This window comes from Gavialis gangeticus, unplaced genomic scaffold (genome assembly GCF_001723915.1).
Source record: "Gavialis gangeticus isolate Ggan-Ray unplaced genomic scaffold, GavGan_comp1, whole genome shotgun sequence".
NCBI classification, from domain to species: Eukaryota; Metazoa; Chordata; order Crocodylia; family Gavialidae; genus Gavialis; species Gavialis gangeticus.
The window spans coordinates 53,021,124-53,041,876 of NW_017729031.1; the positions used below are offsets into that span (position 1 = coordinate 53,021,124).

General features: G+C 39.4%; 1 protein-coding gene across 1 annotated transcript in view; it reads left to right on the forward strand.

The window, feature by feature from the left end:
• The window catches only part of UBR3 (ubiquitin protein ligase E3 component n-recognin 3 (putative)), a 354,426-nt gene that overhangs the window by 291,289 nt on the left and 42,384 nt on the right, over nt 1-20,753 (forward strand). The window contains exon 32 of the mRNA XM_019522846.1: nt 15,330-15,432. Coding sequence (XP_019378391.1) covers nt 15,330-15,432 — 103 coding nt within the window. The remainder of the gene's footprint in view (nt 1-15,329; nt 15,433-20,753) is intronic.

The following is a 20,753-nucleotide window of genomic DNA, read 5'->3' on the forward strand; positions in this document are numbered from 1 at the left end:
CTGGCTCCTCCCACTCCCACCTGAACCCACAGTGGGCAGCCCAAACCTACCCTCTGCCCCATGCATGGATCTGGGGAGGTATGTGTCACCGTACCCCCCCAGGAGTGTGTGCAGTGGCGGGGAGCTCTGTGTACTCTGTGACCTCCTGCCCCCCAGACAAGCCACCCACGGGCCTGTCCTGCTCCCTTTCCCGGCTCTACGGCAGTGCACTAAGGCCCTGGGCCCCAAGCCCCACATACCGCTCAGCTGGGCAGCAGCCCTGCTCAACTCCCTCCCTCGATCCCTATAGGGGCCTTAAGTCCCCCTCCCAGACTTACCTGCGGAAGCTGTTTTCCAGGCTGCGTTGCATCCATGTGCATGTGTATGTACGTGAACATGGTGCCCCCTGCTTGACCACCCTCCTCTTGCTTCCTCCAGCCCCTCGCAGCCTGGAACTGCCAGCCTGCAGACAGCTCTTTGCAAAAGTGCAAAATGTACACATTTCTCCATTAAAATAAAAAAATCTGTGTTTTTCTTGGGTAAAAGGGGAAATCCATGTTTTTTCTGTTTTTCTGTGGGAAGCGTAAAACCTGGATCCCTGTTGATGATACAGGATAGGTGGGTACAGTTGTGTACATCACAACATTTTTCTGCCTTTCTCCTTCAGCTTCCCCTGCCCAAACCACAAATACTTAGGAACTTATATGATAAAAACCCAGTATTAACAGAACTGATAAGTAAGACTGTAAAATGAAGCACTTGAAAATTTGGAAATTCCAGATTTTGGGATCTCTGCCTCATTCACATAAAGGATTCACAAGGGGACTAATTACAATTGCTTCACTTTTCAGCAAAATAGTGTGTTTTTTAATTGCTTTCATAAGAGTTGTGACAGCATATTTACTATAGTATACATGTCTTTTAGAAAAAGAAAATGTTTGCCTGACATCTGTAGGATAATATTTACCTCTATGCAAAGCTTCCTCCAGTAGGAGTTTTGGTAATGGAAATATTTTAGTAGTAGCTGAAGATGACTCAGGTTCAATTAACAGTTACATTTTGTTACCCATATGGAAAATAGGAAGAAATCAGTATTTTCTCATCAACTTTTGCCCATCCTACCAGGGATATATATTATCTCTTTCACAGGAATATAGTTAGACATAATGGTTCTACCATGCAATGAATGAGAGAATGTATATAAATAAAAAGAAATTTCTGAGCTCCTTGGAGCAGAGCTTGCATAATGCTATATTTGGAAAGCAGTTAACACATTTTGAGTGCAAGCCGTTAATAGATGATGACAACTCTTTGATAGCAGCAGTGTAACCTTTGCACCCAGGTGGCTGTCAACATTTCTTCATGCTTTTACATTTTAATATTTCAATGTTATTTAATGTATTTTTCATTTGTGAAAGTGGCCTGTATTCAATAAGGGGATGTTTTTATTTTACTTGGTGATTCTTCTTAAATGGGAGACTTTCAGCCTTCTAGTAACCCCACTTTTTTGATCCATAGGAAAAGTGAAATGAATTAAATTCACTAGACTTCAAAGCACTGTAAAAATATTTGACATCCCATAGCAATCTCAAGAAAATCTATTGCTTCTTCCTATTAAAAAGTTGTAGTATGGTATTACTTTCCTGATATTGCAGTTTTATTATCAGCACGTTTGAAAAAACTCAACTATCCATGAATAAATAGATATAGCTTTCTTGAAGACTAACTTTTGCAGTTTTGGTAACATCATACAAGATGATCGTGTGAGAACAGCTCTGTTAATTTGAGCTAGGATACACTAGTTTATACTAGCTGAGGATTTGGCATATTAATGGAGAACTAAAATCTGATTTTTAAAACTGATGACCACAGAGAACCTTTGTCCCTCATCATTGCAAACCTGATATCCAATTTGAACAGTTTGTGGAATATATTAATATTATTTACTTAGTCTCACCTACATATAAAGTCAAGAGAACTTTAACAGTTATGTAATTTTTAAAAAGCCAATCTTCTTTCTGTTGAATGCCAGCAGAATTGTCTTTCTTAGGATTTTGTTCCAATTGAATATGGCCTGTGACCCATAATTTATTTTTCCAAATATCAAAGTTCAAGGGAACACAGCAGTCCTCAAGGAATGACCTTTTCCAAGAGTCTGTATATGTTAGATTTTGGTTTAAAGAATACATGGATTTAGATGGAAGTCCTTATTTAAACTCCTGGTTTATTATGGCCAAAGTTGTAAAAATATTTGAATAAATTAATAGAGTTTTATATATTTTAAAGGAAAGTTGAGCCAATTTACACATTCACCAAAAATATGCCTGAGTAGAACAAAACTAAACCCTTCACAGCCTCAAGGATTTTTGTCTTCATCATTTAGAGATAGAGCTTCCAGTGTGTCTTTTCATATGATCTTCATATAAAAACACTCAAATGTGTGTGTGTGTGTAAAACAAATATTTTATCATCCAAGACTTTTTATGTGGAATTTTAATGTGATATGTCTTTCACCCACGCACAACACAAGATTAAATATGGATGATATACTGTGCTTGCTCACGTTTGACGTAACACCAAGTAAAATACTCCCCTTATTTTTGGAAGGCAGAATGTAGGGGAAAAAAAAGATTTTTCAAGAGTCATGGTGTAGTGCTGATTTTTCATGAAGGCACTGTGTTCCAAGATACCTCCCAGCTTCTCTGTCTGCCAGGAAGCAGGAAGGGGCACAGTCCAGTGTTTACCCTTTCATAGCTGCTCTTAAATTGGCATCAGTTTGGGGTAAGTTTTAGCCCATATATATAATGTATGTGTATATACAGGTATTTGTATGTGTGTGTAATATATATATGCTGCAATGGTGGGGCATATGGAGCATCCCACAGGAGTGTGGGGAGCTCCCCAGCGTGCTCAGCAGCAGACCTGGAAGTGGACCAGAAGCACTTTTGGTGTACTTCTGGGTCTGCCCCCCGTACTCCTCCAGCTCGGTGACTGGTGCCTCCTGGGTCTGGGGGGGCACCTGAGGTCCTCCTGGGGGCAATTGTTGAGCCGGGGGCGTGGGAGGGGAGGACTTCCGGTCCACTTCCAGGTTCACTGCTGAGCATGCAGGAGGGGGCCCGTGCTCCTGTGGAATGTTCCATCCGCCCCAGCATCGCAGTGTTCAGAAGCAAGGTAGAAGAAACATTTGAAGTGATGTCTATGGCCAAATTGGTGATTCTGTGAATCAGCATTGAATCTTCAGATTTGGATTTGGCCAAATTGAACCAGGAACAGTGATCCGAATCAATGAATCGAATCACTGTTCCCGACTTGGGATGAATCCGAATTGAGTATGGCCTGTTTTGCACACCCCTAATATATATGTGTATATGCGTGTGTGTGTAGATATCAGTTGAACACAATGTTTTATTGATATATTTACAATTTTAAAGCAGTGTGGAAGCCTACCAGTGCCTCAATCACTATAATAAAATTAATTCTAAATACCTATAAATTTTGGCATTTGATTTAAGTTTTTTATCATTGAAAATCAGAGCTCTCCCTGCCCCTTCCACTCACCTAGATGCAAGTCCAGCTGCGGCTGTACCCCGCCCCCCACTGCTTTGTGGTGCTGAGCAGCCCTGACATGCCAATGCGCTGCCCATGCCATAGCCCCTCGCTCCCCACCGAGAGCCCCTGCCAGAGCGGGCCCCCAGTTGCCAAGCTTATGAGGCCAGGGACCTGAATTTGTAGTCCCCTGTCCCCTCTTGCCCCCCGTAGCCCCTCAGCAGCACCTGATCCCCAGCTGCAGGAGTTCTGCAGCTGAAGCAGAGCACAGAGCCCAGGTCTCCCCCCTCCCCTGCCCTCCCCCATAGCCGGCATGGCTGGAGCAGAGCCTGTGTGGCAGGGGCAGATATGGGCTGACAACTGTAAGCTCAGGGTTCCTCGCCCTGATGCCCTCACCCCATGGGAGCCTCCATGGGTCAGTGGTTGGGACCCAGCATGGCGGGGCAGAGCAGGGTGGAGAGGCTCAGTGCCACCACTGGGAGACTTATGCTGCCATGGCAAGGCACCCCCTAGCTGCCCAGCAGCAGCAGGCACAACCTCACGCTGCCACCCCCCCACTGCTGCTGGGCAGGGAGGGGGTGCTTCATCATGATGGCACAGGGTTCCTGGTGATGGCACCGAGTCTCCCCACCCCTCTGCATGCTGCAGCACTGGGTCCCGCCTCCTGGATCATGGAGGCCCCAAGCCCACAGCCTGCATCTGCCTCCACCCCACACAGAAATCTGGGAGACATATGCCCCCATACCCTTTCTCCCCAGGAGTGTCCTCAGTGGCAGGAAGCCAGCCCGTCTCTGGATGGGCCACCTGCAGCTCCATCCCACTCTCCAGCTGGGCCCTGTAGCCATTCATTCCTACCCAGGGCCCCAGGCCCCACATGCTGCCCTGGATGGGCAGTGCTCCCTGCCTCAGCCCTTCCCAACTCCCTCCCTCTCTCACTATGAAGGCCTCAATTCCACCCCATCCCCTTTCCCCCAGACTTACCTGCAGGGAGCTGCAGGAGCTGTTCTCCACACTGCGTGGCTGCTATGTGCATGGGTGCATGCATTCCTGCATGTGGGGCCCCCTGCCTGATTGCCCTTCTCCTGCTCCCCCAGCCCCTTGCAGACTTGAGCTCTGCCAGCCTGCAAGGGGAAGCCTGCTGTTTCTCATGTTTTTCTCCTGTAAAGGAGAAAATCTGCATTTTTCTACTTAAAATGAGAAAATCTGTTTTACTGCATTTTTCCATGGTGAATGGAAAACCTGGATCCCTGGTCATTACTATGGTTATCTAATTTGATGAGCCTGTACTTGCCTCACTTCCCACCACCCATATGAGGACTGCCCATTCATACCATTGGATGTCTGTGGAATGCCTTACATTTTTGTTAACTATATGTTTATTGCAAAAGCTGACTTCTTCTTTAGAAGTGAAATTCTTCTTTCTCTTATTCATTTTACAAAATGTCAGAAATAAACCAACCCAAATTTCCTCATTTGCTGTAACATGTTTAATTATCTTTCTACAGTTTTGTATTTTCAAATACGTATTCATTTTTTGAGTTACATTTATAGAATGCCTGTATTTTTTCATTGTCTTGTGCAGGTAGAACTGATTAAGTCCTCCCTTTCATTGAAAGATAAACTTATTATAGTTTTATTTCTATTTCAGAATGTCAGTGCCATTTTATTTGAATCTGAGGAAAAAAATCGAGGGGATTTATTTGTGTGATACCATTCTGCGTTTCTTTTTCTAAATCTGCTTGTTTTCTAGGATAGTGCAATTAAAATCCATGGAAATCTAACCCCCTTACCTTTCATTGGCTCTTTCACATCTGTGGTAATGAGGTGTCTCTCTTGTGATTAAGCACACCACTCTATATAAGTCTTGTAACAACTGTAAAGTTTGTCGATTAGATATTGCAGAAAATGGAATGCGTTGTCCCAGGTGAGCTGTTACAGCAGCAAGCGTCAGTGAAGATGGTGGGAACAAATAGGTCAAGTGCTGTTTTAGTAGATTGCACCATGAGGGCAGCTGCTCTTGGGAAGTAAAATTAGGAATGATTAATGTAGCTGTTAGCGTCAGTGACTGAGCCAGTGTGACAAGAATGATAAAGGAAATCTGGCCGTATAATTGTCATTTTAAGGTTGAAATTTTGTGCAAATATAAAAATGTGTGTTTGATATACAGTATGAACTTGTAAGTCCTCTCCTTTTTTTTCCCCCTCATACTGTAAGACTTAGAAATGGTCAGATAGTAATCATCAATAGGAGCCCATGGTTAAAGGACTTGAAAGGGCTTTTGTTAAGGAGAAATAATTATATGCTCCAGTATTTTAACCAGTGTTATTTCTTTTTGTGGACTATTGCAAAGATTTTTTTTTTAAAGTGCAGGTATCTGAAGTTCAAACTAAGATTTCTTTGGAAGAACACAGAATTTAATTTACTTGTACCAGTAGAACCTGGTATTATATAATACCACATGAAATACTTTCATGTTAATGACATGCCAAGGAAAATGTGTGTGAAAACAGATATTATGTGTTTGAGCTAGGAAAAACATATCTAATAATCTCTTGATTCCTTCAGTGTCCAAGTAGTATAGTGTTCATTTTCTAAGGTAGAACAGACAATCTTGATCAAAATTCAGTTTCAGCTCTCTCCCCTGCTATGTTCTGACAATCTTTTGATGTTTGCTTCCTTCTAGTATCTTTCCTTTTACTGATGAGCATCTCAGGAGTTTATTTTTTCTATATTCCTTGCTTTCCTTAATTTTTGAATACTTATTTTATCAACTATTGATCAAAGTACCCATACAACAGCAAATAGGTATAGAAAAATGTACAACATTTAGAAGATCCTTATAAAAATTACATTACTTTAGTTAATTCCTCTCTAATCCTGAGTGTAGTGATAATTTACTAGCCCCTGCCTCCTTTTCTTCCTCATGGGTGAGAGTGGTCCCTCCCCAGCCCACAGTACCAGTTGATTCAGCCCTCACAGCAGCAGAACAATGGCCACCATTATCCTCTGGCTTTATCTGTGGCAAATTAGACTGTTATGCCTTGTAGTTGTGTCAGGGTTGACTGTATAGTTTAACTTATATATTAGATAATGGATTTGTATAGGATGGTTTGATAGGGATGATCCTACATCTATCTGGCAGGTGACTGGGCTAGATGGCTTCTTTTGGTTCCTTCCAGCCCTACTTTTCTATGATTTTGTGATTCTAGCTGTTCCTTGCTAGTTCTTCTTGGAGCTTTGGATGATGACTTTTTCCAGTTATATTTTGGCAGAAGTTTTGCATGTTAGGAAAGTTTTTATATTATTATTATTATAATTAGTATCTAGTCACCTTGCTTTGGCTCCCCTTTAGAGTAGTCTGAGTGTCTTCTATGTGTATAGACTTTCAATAGCATTGGAGTACTCATCCTATAAATTGGAAAGGCAATTCACAAATGCATGAACACTGAAAGACTGCAAGGTATTTGTAACTGTGTTCAATGCTTTACCTCACTTCCTTGGCTATGGACAAGTAGAACTTTTAAGTATTTTAAAAGGGGAGGAGAAACTGCAGACTGGGACTCTGCCAGCCTGCAAGGGGAAGCTTGCATTAACTCTTAAAGTGTTAAGTTATTTCTGCATTCTGCTGTAGGGATAAAAGTTAGCTAAACTGGAAAAAAAAACTTTGGAAGAAAATTCTTCTTTTTAAACTATTTGAGTTGGTCTAAGAAAAGATATCAGATTTACCCAAAGAAACTTGTCTACCTGTGTCCATAGACCAACATGGCTACAACCTACACCCCAGCTAAGATGTTGTAACTTTGACCCTGAATGAAATGGTGCTAAAGTTGCAACAGTTCTAGACACACATCACTACAGGAAGCTGAGGACATAGTTACATTGTAACAGTTTATATCACTATCATTTCATATCAGTACAGTTGTTATATTTGTCTGTCATAATTGTCCTAAACACTGAATAACTCATTAGGTTGTTTGCACCCACCTCCATAATGCCTTTGGTTCAGTGTAGAGCTCAGCATTGTATATTCTTCAGTGACTCTGCAAGGTCACTTAATATGGAACTGATGCTAGTAGCAATTTAATTAGTTCCTTCAGTGATTTCATTTGTGTAACTATCCTGTCTAATATATGGTATTTCCAAAGCACTGTAAACTACTGTTATTGTACAGATAACAGCTGTGATTTCTGTTGACTTCTATACCAACTTCCTCCCCCAAGTGGAACAGTAGGTGTTGGCATTGTTTCTTGGCTCTAATCAGACTTTCAGCATTGAAATATGTTCTCCCTTAGAAGAACAGATTCTTGTATAATTCCCTCAATATAGAGTATATCAGTTCCATCCTGCAGAATTGTGAACATAATTGGGAAGGCTCCCAGTTAACTGTCTACAAAACCTACAAAAAGGTAAAATGATCTTTCAGCCAGTTTCTGTTCCTGGGCTATAATGGATATCTCCCACATATGTGTAGACATTTCTGTTATAGCACACCTTCCAAAAATACCTTTGCCTCCCTTTTTGGCCTCCCTTTTTGCCTTGTTTAGTCAGAAGCTGGGTTTTTGGTTGTACCTGTGGTGGTCTAAGGACATAGGCAGGCAAGGTTTTTTGGGTAGATGTGATATCTTTTATTAGATCAACTGAGTAGTTGGAAAAAAGTTTTTTGCAAGCAGAGACTTCCTATACCTAAGGAAGGGTGATTGTGCCTGAAAGCTTGCAAAAAAACTTTTTTCCAAGTACTTAATTAGAAGGTGGCACTCTACCCTTGTGGTGATTAGAAGAAGCCAAAGTTTTTATAGAACCCAGGGAGCTCCTACTCAGCTTGAGTTCAGAGGTTAGTTCTCTTGGAAAACCAGGGTAGCAAGGATGGTGCCAAGGCAGGAGCAGCTGTGTGGGGAGGGTGATGGCTAGGTGGGAGTCCATGCTAATGCTTCTGGGTCTGCATGCAGGCCACCAGTTAGACAACCCTGATATACACAGTTTTTAGATTGTCATAACGGACACTTCAAGGGGAGAGAAGGAGTAAGGCACCTGGCACAGTAAGATTTTTCATATTGTATTAGAGACAAGGGAATTCTTACAGTGGTCCACTTGCAGAGAACTGTATCATCCTTCTGCAGAGTGTCCCTGTTGACACACTGAAGATGAACAATATACCCCTGGAATGGAGGAAGAGAAGGGTTGATCAAAAATAAAAATCAAATTTGTGTGTGTGAGTATTACAGCAAAATAGGTGATATTTATGTTTGTTTTTAAAATTTTAAATGTGAAAAGAATTCAGGACAAAAACTTGACTTTTGGATAGTTACATAAAAATAAATATGTGAGGAAGATGCTTGGTTTCATCCTTACTCTTAGAGTACCTCCAGCATACCTTTAGTAGTGTGTGATACTATCTGGAAATGAAGTTGTTGAACTTATTCTTAACCAAAAAAATGCAGAAGACTAAAGTGAAATGCAAAGGAAGTTTGATGGATAAGTAAAGGGACAGAGTTTTACAATTAAACAAAAATACCACCCAAAGCTTCACATGCTAACTCACGTAGCATTAATTTTGTAAATTCAGAAGACCAACTAGATTTTATTTGCCTATCAAAATCCTATATAATTGTCTCTATTTAAAATAGTTTGCTTCTGTCCTGTGCATACATAAAATGATAGAAATAAATGATCCATAGAATGATCTTGTTTCTTTCTTCTTGCCAATACATGGTTTCCCTGACAGTGTGTTTTTAGAGTATTTTGTCTGTTTTTGTGAAAACATAGTTGCCTTAATATTGAAAATAATAAAGTATCTGAGTTGCAGGTACTGGTAATGTAGATACATATATGTAGATATAAAAATGTGCATTGTCCTTACTGTTTTGGAGAGAGAGAACATCAGGAGGTTTTCTCTTAACAGTTTCAGTCCAGTGTCCAGCTAGAGTCTCTTTTCAGCTGCTCTTTTGAAAGCGCTGACTCCTATTAATCTATGCTTTTTCACAATTGGATAACATTGAAAATAGAGCTGGCATAAGGGCAGCTGAAAAGAATGTACCAGTAGCCAGCAGACTGTATTTTTTCTATCTTTTAAAAATAAATTACCACAAATCTAAGTGAAAACTAACTTCTAGATTGTACAAAGAACTGAAGTATTGGTAGGTGAAGCATATAGTACCTATACCTGCATTTTCCATTAAAGATAGTTTAACTATATTAGGAGAATCAAGGCTATAAAATTATTTAAATGTGGGCTTAACTTGTGGTATTTTTTTGTTTGTGGGGGGGGAGGGGTTATGCCCATGAGCAGGGGCATAGCTGGGTAACTCCATGCCTGGGGCAGCTACACAAACCTCAGGGCAGCATTAGCTGTTTCAGGGCCCATCACAGCAGCATGAAAAGCTGGCACTGCAGTCATGGCTCCTTTTATGCTCCTTCTCTCCCTCCCCCACCAAAAACAGTGCCCAAAACTGTTGCCTTGATTACCCCCTAAGTTATCCTACTGCATATGACTGGTCTGAAATTAGTGGTATTTTTACTAATAAAAGTGCCTAATGTTTTGAGTTCTGTCAAGTTTTTGGACTTAGAATGAGTTTTAGTAGTGAGCTCCACAGCTTAAGCGTATTGTGTGTGTAAAAATATAAGCTATTTCAAATATATTGTGTTTATTTACATTTTTTACAACTCAGATTTCACCTCTACTATGAGAGGAAATATTGGAGACTCCAGTTTGTTCTCTCACACCATTCATTAATTTATAAACTTTTTTATCACTGTTGTAATTTTTAAAATATACAAGCTTTATCACAGTAGGAGTAAGGCCCCAGTACTATCCTACTACTATTTGGAGACTTTGATCCATGCCCCACCCCTGCCCACATCATCACCATATGATTACATTGGATTTTTCTTGAGAGGAAGAGGCTAATAAGATACGCTGTTGGCTGTAGAGCTATCTGGAATTGCTGTTATATGATGGTTGTCACCTGCATGATGCTGGAGAGAGGCCATAGTTTATATTGTGCAATTCTTTGATGCTTTGGACAGTGTTTCTTCTTTACAAGAAGAGACCAGATTTTAAGTTTTAAAAAATTCTGTCAGAAATGAAGATAACACTTGTTAGTATTTTTATAGGCCTCCCTCTACTACACTTCAGTGTGGTGCAACCATGTAGATGACTACACATTAAAGAAGATAAGTTTGTGTACATAGTCAGTCACTGATTTATAGGGTAAGTACAGACATTTAAAAAGCCCAAGGCTGAATTGATTCAGTCTTTCTAGGTTAGTCTAAGCTGCAAAGATTGAACCAATAAGCAAATGAACAGACATTCACTTTTGATTCAGGAAATACAGCGACATGCCTGCAGTGACTCAAATCAGAAGCCGTGGGGTGCTAGAGCATGGCTCAGGCATGTAGCCAGCATGGGCTGTATGTTTGCTTCCTCTTCCTGTTTCCCCTGAGGTCTCTGAGATTTGTAGTCTACAATCATAGCAGCAGGACTCTGCATGGTTGCTTATTACTTCCTCTTCCTGCTTCCAGGTGCCTTTGGGATTTGTAATCCACAGTCACAGCCAGCACTAATCAAGCAGGGCAGGGCAGCTCTGTATTTGGGGGAAGGGGTATTTAACCCCCCTCTGTGTCCTCAGACCCCAGCCAGGGTTTGCCTGGGGTGGGGGGGAGCAGTGATTCAGCCAGTGAAGCCAGTAAGCTGGCCAGTGAGCCAGCCCTCACTACTCCCGCTAGGAAACTCAGGGGCAGGGGTGGGCCCACCCCTGCTCTGGAGCAGACAGCCCAACCCAGGGCTGAAAAATGCTGGGATGCTGGGGGACTCTGATTTAATTTGAACCAGGAAGGAGTCTGGGTCAAAGTTTCATAAACTGGTTTAAACTAAATCAGTTAAGTCTGATACTACATTCAATCAGATTTATCTTAAACCACGTGCCAACCATGTGTACTGAACTTCTATTCTGTAACAGGTTTAAACCAGTTTCAGATCACTTAAACTGGTTTATGTGTAACTTCTGTCCCTAGCCCTAATGCATCACACAGACCAAAGAACTTTTTGGAATAGCAGAAATTTTAGCTAGCATTAATGTTAGAGTGTAAACTAGTAGCTGATTTTTGTGAAAAAATAGTGCATTCTGTTTTCCTCTGGTCAGTCACTAATCATGCAGTTTCCTAATCAAAAACAGTCACCTCGGAGAGATTAGAAAACAGTGGATACTTTGGAACTTCATTTTACTTAATTCTGATGGGCATTAAGGCAAAAAAAAAGTATTCAAATTGTCTCTCTGCTACAATGTTCCCATTAGGGGGCAATGTTATTCTTTGGTTACTCTAACTCTTAGGAGATATACATTATGCTTCTGTTCCTTTGAGCGGAGAATAATTTTAAGATTTAAAAACTGTAAAAATAAAATAAAAAAACTCCAGTGCTTTATCTAGATGTATCCATCGAAGCCATAGCTCTTTTTTCTTATATCAGAAAGTATCTTGCACTGTTGTTATACAGAACTGAAGCATTTTTTGATAAGGTGGTAAGAATTCTATCCTCTAGCTCCATCACACGCACACACCCATATAAATGTGATGTTCTTGTGATTTTTATATACTACTGGTAAACAGCATTTTTAGTATTTGAATTAATGCTATATTACAACTGATTCTCATTCTGCAAATGTCTTATAGCAGAACTTACAAATAATAAACTCTTTAGTACTAGAATTTGATACTTGCCAGGTTTATTTAGTGTTAAAAATATAAGGATTAGAAAATAGCCACCATAGAAACAAAGGATTATTCATTACTATGAGCACATTTCTGCCTGGTTGCTCCTTTCTCTTTGAATCAAAGAGCAGGTTAGTTAAAATAGGGAGGAAAACAGATGAAACTGATACCTAAATGAATCCCACCAAAGTAAAAGAATTGAAAGAATATGATTTTGTGAACGATTGGTAAATTTTCAGGGCTTTGGAAAGTCTTTCATAAAACAAGATTTTTGTCAGAATCTCTTGCCAGGGGAAATGAGGACTTATTTTGTCCCCATTGACTGTTTTTATTCACAAAGCAGGTGACAGCAATCAATTTCAGTGTCATCTACGTCTCCAATTATTATACAAACCCCAGGAGTTAATTACAGCCCTCAGGCTCTGGCAGTCAGCTGGTTTCATCATGAGACTTTTTTGGCTACCAAGTACCTCTATTTGTGGAAAATAAATTAATAGCTACTATTTTTATTTAAATATGAGAGCTTATAGGTGTGTTTGAGGGTTGAATGAGTGGGTAGTGGGGGTTATTGAGGGGGAAGAAAGGAGAGAAGCTTAATGAATGTGAGGCAAGGAAGGGGGAAACAATAGAAAAAAATGGGAAGAGCAAAACACAGATAAAAAAAATGAAGGGAAATAAAGAGTGAAAATAAAAAGGAAAAATTATTTAAGATTACAAAAAAAGTAGACATGGAAATCCCTAATTCCATACTGAAAAGGGCAAAGGAAAAGTTCCAGTGCAGAGATAAGGAAAGAGGAAAGCAAGTTTAATGAAAAAAAAGATTTTCATAGTATCAAAACATCCTAGTACAATATTGTATACATTTTGTATAAATGTAACTGTACAATAACTAGATGTGGAGAAGATGAATGGGCTTCAGGGGTCCTTGGAAAATGTGTCCCTTTATTTATCTGAGGTATCTCTGATGTAATCAAACCACTAGAATGTACATGAACTGTTGAAAAAGAAAGCAATAGATGTTACTGTTCTGAAGATGTCTGTATTTATTGAGCCTGCCAAACTGGTTTGGATAAAAGAAAAGAAATATCAACAGAACAGATACAGTCCAAGTCAATTAATTATTTGTAATTCATGAATCTATTTGTTTCTACTGGCCAGTTAAGTTTAAGTGCACCTAGGTATGATCCTGTAATAATCTGAATGAATAAAATATTAGCATCTTCTCTTCAGAAGGATCACAAAATATTTTGAAAACTGTGTACTTCTGATAACATTGAAATGCAGTTACCTTTGTAATGGAGGGTGCATACAAGCTGGTACATAGAACAAATTACATCAAAGATGCCTGGGTAAAATCCTGCTATTATGAAAAATATGTTATCTTCATTGTTCTTGTTAATGTAGGCAGAAATTCTGGTTTTAATGCCTCATCCCAAGTTGACGACATAATGAACTGTATGGAATTATAAAAGTCACTCTGAAAAATGAAGGGCTGAGTTATCCCTGCCAGGGTCTGAACTTTGGACTCCAGTAACTTTAGGAATTTCAAACCTAAAACTCAGAGCATGAGAACTCAGTATTTCAAATATGAGAGAGAACTGAGTGAAAGCTTTTTGTCACAAGTATATCCATCCATTTCTGGAACAAATGCATGTTACTTGTAACATAAAAGGGCTAATGTGTTCCTTTATTCAGCTGGTGGTGTCACAGCAACAGTGAAGGGCTCCATCTGTTTCCCATTTGAGTTTTGCCATTACCTTCAGTGGAAGATAACTTTCCCAAGTGTGCCCTCAGTATGTGAAGCAATTAATCTGGTTAAAATTACTTGTTGGTTAAGTACACACACCTCGTATTTCACCTTCCTTATGTAACTGAGGTCTGGTTGAAATTGTCTGGGATTTTAAACACGGCTTTTCTCCAAATTCTGCTACTTTGTTAGGGTGAAATTTACCCACTCCCACATTTGTATATATAATATTCACTGCCTTTTTCATAAAATACAGCCCCACCCTTTCCTGTACACAGTGCTCCTCTGTGTCCCAATTTGCTTGGAAGTGGCTTCAGAACTCAGCTCTGTAATGAGTCATGGATTTCCTGCACTGCTGTTTGCCTGTGAATTCCTCTAATTCCTCCTCTGCCTTGCTCCCACCTAAATATGAGAGTTTAGAGAGTCATATGCAGACCCTCTGTTAAAGGGAAGCTATTATGTTCATTGAGGAGGTTGAATTAGGGCAGTGGTTCTTAACCTTTTTTGGACCAGGACCCATTTCTAAACATTGATGGCCAGTCCCAACCCAGTGCCCCTCACTCCCAATCCACTACCCCCAGGCCTCAGCCCCCCCAGTGTGTGGGGCCCGGGGAGGGTGAGTGGGGCAAGGGAATATTTGTGGAGCATGGGGGGCCCCAAGCAGCAACTTGCAGGCTGGTACTCTGGCCAGACTCCAAGGGAAAAGCCACAGTTTCTGATGTTTTTCTCCTTTAAAGGAAAACCCATTTTTAAAGTTTGTTGATCCATTTTTAAAGTTTGTCCATAACCTTTTCATATATTCTTGTGACCTACTTTTGGTTCACAATCAATGGGTTGAGAAACACTGAATTAGGGCATTGTACTGGCACTCAAGAGAAGAGGATTCTGTTCCCGGCTCTGACACTGGCCTGCTGACTTGAAACAAGTCACTTCATGCCTCTGTGCCTCTTTTCCTCATTTATAAAATGATGGTAATGATACTTAACTTGTAAAATGTTTTTAAAATCTACTGATGATCTAACTATTAATGTTGGATTTTTGAACATTAATGCTTGGCTTAAAAATGAAGCATTTACAGAACAAAAAGGAAGATATTCAAAATACCCTTTTTTAAAGCCCAAACTATATTTAGCAGTAGAGCCAACCAGTTGTGGCTTTTAAGAGCCTTTTTTGGCAGCCAAAAAATCAAATAAATATAGTTATGAGGAAGAGTTTTTAGACATGTCTTGAAATCTTAGTTGACACTATTTAGAAGCTGTATCAGGTTTTACAGATGGATGGAAAGTAAATGAATATCAAACTAATATTTAACAAGTGTCCACTAAACAATCTTTTTTCCTCACCAATTCAGATCAGCTTTTTCATGTGTTGGCTATGCATATGAGGCTCTACAGTATTGACTCTGCATACAATCCATGGAGAAAGTTAACACAGCTTCCCGACAGGAATTCACAGTAAGTATTTCAAAATACCAAAAAGCAATATAGTTCTGTGTATAAAATAGTTCTTCCTCTTCACATAAATGTTATAACTATAAATCTTCATTTAGCGATCTGAATTCCATAGCAGGTAAGACATGTAGATTTATGTCCAGCAAACTTAACATATTTACTTGCAGAGATGAATTTTTAACTGTTTTGCATAAAAAATGAGAATTTCTTGTGTGAAGTAACACTCTTAAACCCAGTAAGCTCAATGTTTAGGGGTTAAGTGGGTTGGCAAGTTTCTGCCCCTTTAGGCTATATAACTCAGATTGCTAGTGGCCAGGGACAAAATCCTGTATTAAGTATCTGTTTAGGAATAGTATATGAGAGTTGATAACTAAATGTGCATTGTAAGAATGTTATAGACTCATGTAAAGGAAAAAGTGTTAGTTTAAGTAATTTATTGACATATTGGATTTTATAACAATTAAAATAGTGTGTTGAAATAGTTATTGCATTATTAATATTAACCTTCATAAAAACCTACTTATAAACTTTTCTCTTTTTGTAATTCCTCATCTTTCTGCTTTTCTTCATCCTCCATGCCTGGTGGACTTGTGCATAAAGGCTGGTGTGCCTTCAAATTGATTTTTGATGTCTATGGCAGGGACAGTTATAATCTGGTATTTAAGGGAGGAAATCATTAAAATGTTCAGACCTCCTTCTGGTTTGGCACTTTCTGCCTTTGCTTTTGGGCTGTGGCTTTATAATAGCTGTTTGCCACTATGTGACTGCTATTTTGAATTATTTCCACGTGGTCTTTATGAAGAACACTGGTAAGGGCCTTGCCGCACATTCACTTGCAACAGTTGAAAATCGTTGGAAAGCAGTGACCTATTAAAATTAGCAAGTGTTAAGAGATAACCCTCGCCTGAAAGGGAACAGCTTTGCAAGGCCTTGGAGGGCACTTAACACATGTAAAACTGCTTGGACCTTCAGCTTGCATTTTAACTGCACTTAATTAGTGTTAAGCTGGATGTGTGGTGCTACCTTAAGTTACCATTTCAAGGTTTTCTTCACGCATGGACATTTTTTACTGATCTTGTGGATCAGATATTAGTTGACCCAGTAGAAAAGGCAACGTGGGAACTGCTTGTGCATTATTATGAAATATTTATGGTTAAAATGAACAATAAGTCATGTCTGCTCAGAAGTGTTAAAGGAAGAAGTATGAATGGGTATGTAGATTGTTCTATTTCAGCTTTCAAAGCAGGTTGAGAATCTGCATCTTTGTGATTGTAGCAAACAAGCGTGAATGGATAGAAAGTAGAACACTTGCTGACTGGGGAACTGTGGTCTATACTTAGATGCTATATATTTAGATATGTATAAATAGAGTATACACTAGAGCTGCATCTACAAGAGACATTTACTGTGCAGTAGACTAATTAGCTACACAGTAATTGTCCTGGCATCTACATGTGTGCCCCTATTAGGATGGAGCAAACTAATTTGTAAAAACAAGTACTATCCTGCTGTGAAGTAAAAAAAAACTCCCTAGTAGCACTCATATAGATGCTGCCTGGTTGGCTGGGGCACAAGAGTGCTTCAGTGCAGGGGCTGCTGGCTAGCCCCATGCTGAAGCTCCGTCTTGCCCCAAGCAGCCTGCCTGCAACACATAGAGCTGGATCAGAGGAGCCCCAGATGGCAGGAGGCCCCATGGGCCAGCCTGCCAGACTGGGGCTGTTCCCCCTCGAATAAACAGTGCATCTTATTGCTTTGGAGTTAATTGCTCCTGGGCGCATGTTCAAGCAGCGCACTTGGGAGCAATTCACTCTGGAACAGTAAGTTCCAAGTTTATTCAGACACCATAATTACATGTGTAGACGTGCCCTAGGAAGCTGTATATCAATAAAACCAGTATTTTAACAGGCTTGTTACTTTTCAAACTTGTGCTTTTTAGTTTTCTAAATATTTATTATAGTAATTCATGTAGATAGTTTCAGATTTTCTAAGCATTAGGTCAACAGCCATTTTCCACAGTGGCTTCCAGTAGATGTCTGGGTAGAATTAAAGGTATTTGATTAGCCTTGAATGGTTTGGGAAATAGTTACCTGATAGGGTGACTCTGTCACCATAACATACTGTCAGATCTGAGATCAGCAGAGGCCCTCAAGCTAGCGTGCTCTCAGTAGAAATGAGTAGGATTGGTTACCTGGACATTCTTTATGAGGGCCCTTCTGTTTGGGCATGCATTACGTGCCTTTTCTGCCAGAGCCCAGATTCATTAACCTTCCAAACATACTGTGCAATTTCTTTAGGGCTGTTGAAAAAAGGATTGAAGAGGATAGTTCTTTATTTATGGACAGTACTTTTACATTAGTTTGGAGAGTGGGCTCCTAGAATTGCATTTTAGGAATTTGAAGAAATAAATAAAATCTTGAAGTGAAGGAATAGGTTTAGCATGTAGCTCTCATGGTACATGTAACCAACTTACAGCACCTTTTGAAATATCCCAAGCATGTAGACAGGCAGATGCATGGATAGAGTTGCACTTTACAGCCTGACTCATCTTCTCCACTCCTCCCATGTTCCTAGAGCCAGTGGAAGAGGCTTCAGGGACAGACTCTGGTGTATGAGACCTTGCAGGAGCAGCCTCAGCAGTAGGGGCTTTGCTTGTCCCCTGAGGTACAGACCAACGGTCAGGTGGGAGCAGATAATGAAAAGAGCAGGGCATGGCAGGGTGAAAGGTCCTGCCCCTACTGTCTTTAAGTGGCACCGGTTAGATCAGTGATTCACAACTTTATGCCTCCCTCTATATCTTTTTAGAATTCAGATGCTAGCTCAGTAATTTTCAACTGGAGTGCCGTGAAATTCAGAATGATGATGAAAGGGTATCTTGGGCCTAAAAAGGTTGAGAACCATTGCCTTAGAGTATTTTAAAAATACCTCCCACCTACACTGAATTTATTCTGTTACAGTTACTTTTTAAATTGTAAACAATCTTGGAGGGAGAGTAGTTGCGTAATTATTTTCTTGAAAGGAAAAGCTTTTTTTTTTTTTTTTTTTTTTCAGCTTTGAAAATTATCTATAGAATACAAGAGTCATTGCAATATGTTTGTGCTTTTCTATAATTATAATCACTTTATTTAAATCAATATTTAGAAGAATGAAAATTTCTTTGCTTTAGAGCTTACATGTTTACGTGAGTTTTCCTTTATCTGTACTAATTTGTACGCAGAGCTGGAAATTTTGTGTCAAGGGTATCAGAAAATTAAATCCAAAGCTATTCCTTTGTTAAAAAAAATTACACAGCAGCCACAGTCTGCACCAAGATCTGCTCCTATAGGAGGAGATCTTGGCGCAGAGTCCTATAGGAGTCCTATTAGGACTCCTTCCTAATTTGGAAGAGTCCCAGATATCTGAGACAGCTTCTCTTGTAGTATAGCTCATTCCAGGGGTTGTGCAAATAATCCTTTCCTTGATTTAGAAGCAAGATGGCATTGGAGTATTTTTTGACAGAAACTGGTGACTTAAACTTTCTTTCTTACAGATTCCAAATTTTCTGATGTTCAGGATACACACAGCAATGTTCATGTGCATTTACTGAACCTTATAGGATGGGGGAATTTGATTGAGGATAATAATGGATAGGGAAGTGGGTTATTGAGAAGGGGAGATGGGAGAAAATTAACATTTTTGACACCCTTGGTTATCTTGGTTTTAGCTCTTATACAGTACACAGATCATTGGATAATGTTTTATATATGTATATACACCTTGCTAGAAAAAATATTAATACAGTAGCACATTTGTCACTCCCATGAGAAATATAAGTACATGTACCTGAAATAACAAGCAAAAAGATTTTATACTCAGAACAACTTAAAATAACGTGAATTATTTTGTAAGCCAGCAAAGCTAGGTCTAATTAGCTATGGAGTGTCTGGAAATAGGCTGTAAGGGCAGCATTTATTATATTGGGATGAATTAGGTTGTTGGGTTTTTTGCAGGAGCGGTGTTGTTTTGAGCCAGTGGCATATTGCAGAGTGTTTGGTCTTCATTTTTAAACACCTTGTGCTTCAAGCATTACAAATCTGAGTGTATAGGAATATTTGTGATTTACCACAGAGTAAAAGGTGCTGGGTCTTTACTGTATGTCATATTGTATATGAGGTTACTCTCCAGTAGAAGCTAAACTAGAACAGCTTAGCTCTCCATTAGAGAAAGAGAAGTTACAGGAGGGTTAGCTTACTGCAAAATAAGAGCATGCATACAGGTAGTTACTGTGGAGCAGTTAACGCATGGTACGGTCTGTGCTAAATTGTTTATACGTTCATACCCTGTGATAATTTTAAACTGAGTTCCCCACATGGGCCAAATTTTCTCTGATTGCTATGTTGACAGATAAAATGTTTTTTGAAAAGAATGGTGATATTGAGCATGGAGAGTCACTGATATATATCCACTCTGGGTGAAACTGTCCATAGAAAGAAGTTGTTACCCCTTGAAGAAAGAGCACCCAAGCAGTAAATGGATTGTGCAGGGTAAAGCATTCTTAACTGGACGTGTGCTCCGAATCATTTTTGAGGGTCTTTTTTTGTTTCAGAGCAGCTACATGAAATAAAGGAATGGTCAGGTCCGCTTCTGAGACCATGTAGTCTTAACTGTGCAGCTATGATACTAGGCTTACATTAGGTTTTTTAATAACAGTAGCGTAACAATGGATGGACAAGCAGGGAGAGATCTGGGCACTGGAATGGAGGTGGGGGCAGGTGGACTACCTTAGTGCCTTCTGTCCATTCAAAACTATGCACAGAAAAATTCAAAATTATGCAAAGTTAATTACTTTCATTTTTTTACAAATTCAATAAAACACTATTTGAACCTTCTTTAGAAATATATGCAGGTACTTTGTATTTATACAACTATATAACATATTATATTACAGAATCTGTAGTGCTTTACCATTCTATGAACAAAAAATAAAAATGTGTCCCAGCAGGTGGGATTTTTAAAACTAAATAAAACTGTTAGGACCTGTTACACTGATATTAGATTTTCTAATTTTCAGCAAAATTACTCTTTTTTCTTTTTCAGTAAATTAGATGCTCATTTTTTTCAAAGTTCAAAACAAAATCAATTAAAGGAGTGCTAAGAGTCCTTGCGTGCACTGTAACAAAATTATTTTATAGTGATATTGCATTCTTCACACAGTACAGTATAGTACCTGTCACAATACAAACAAAACAAGCCAAATAATAATAAAATAAAGCATCAATAATACTAAAACAAAAATGTATTTCATAGATTCATAAATGTTAGGGTCGGAAGGGACCTCAATAGATCAT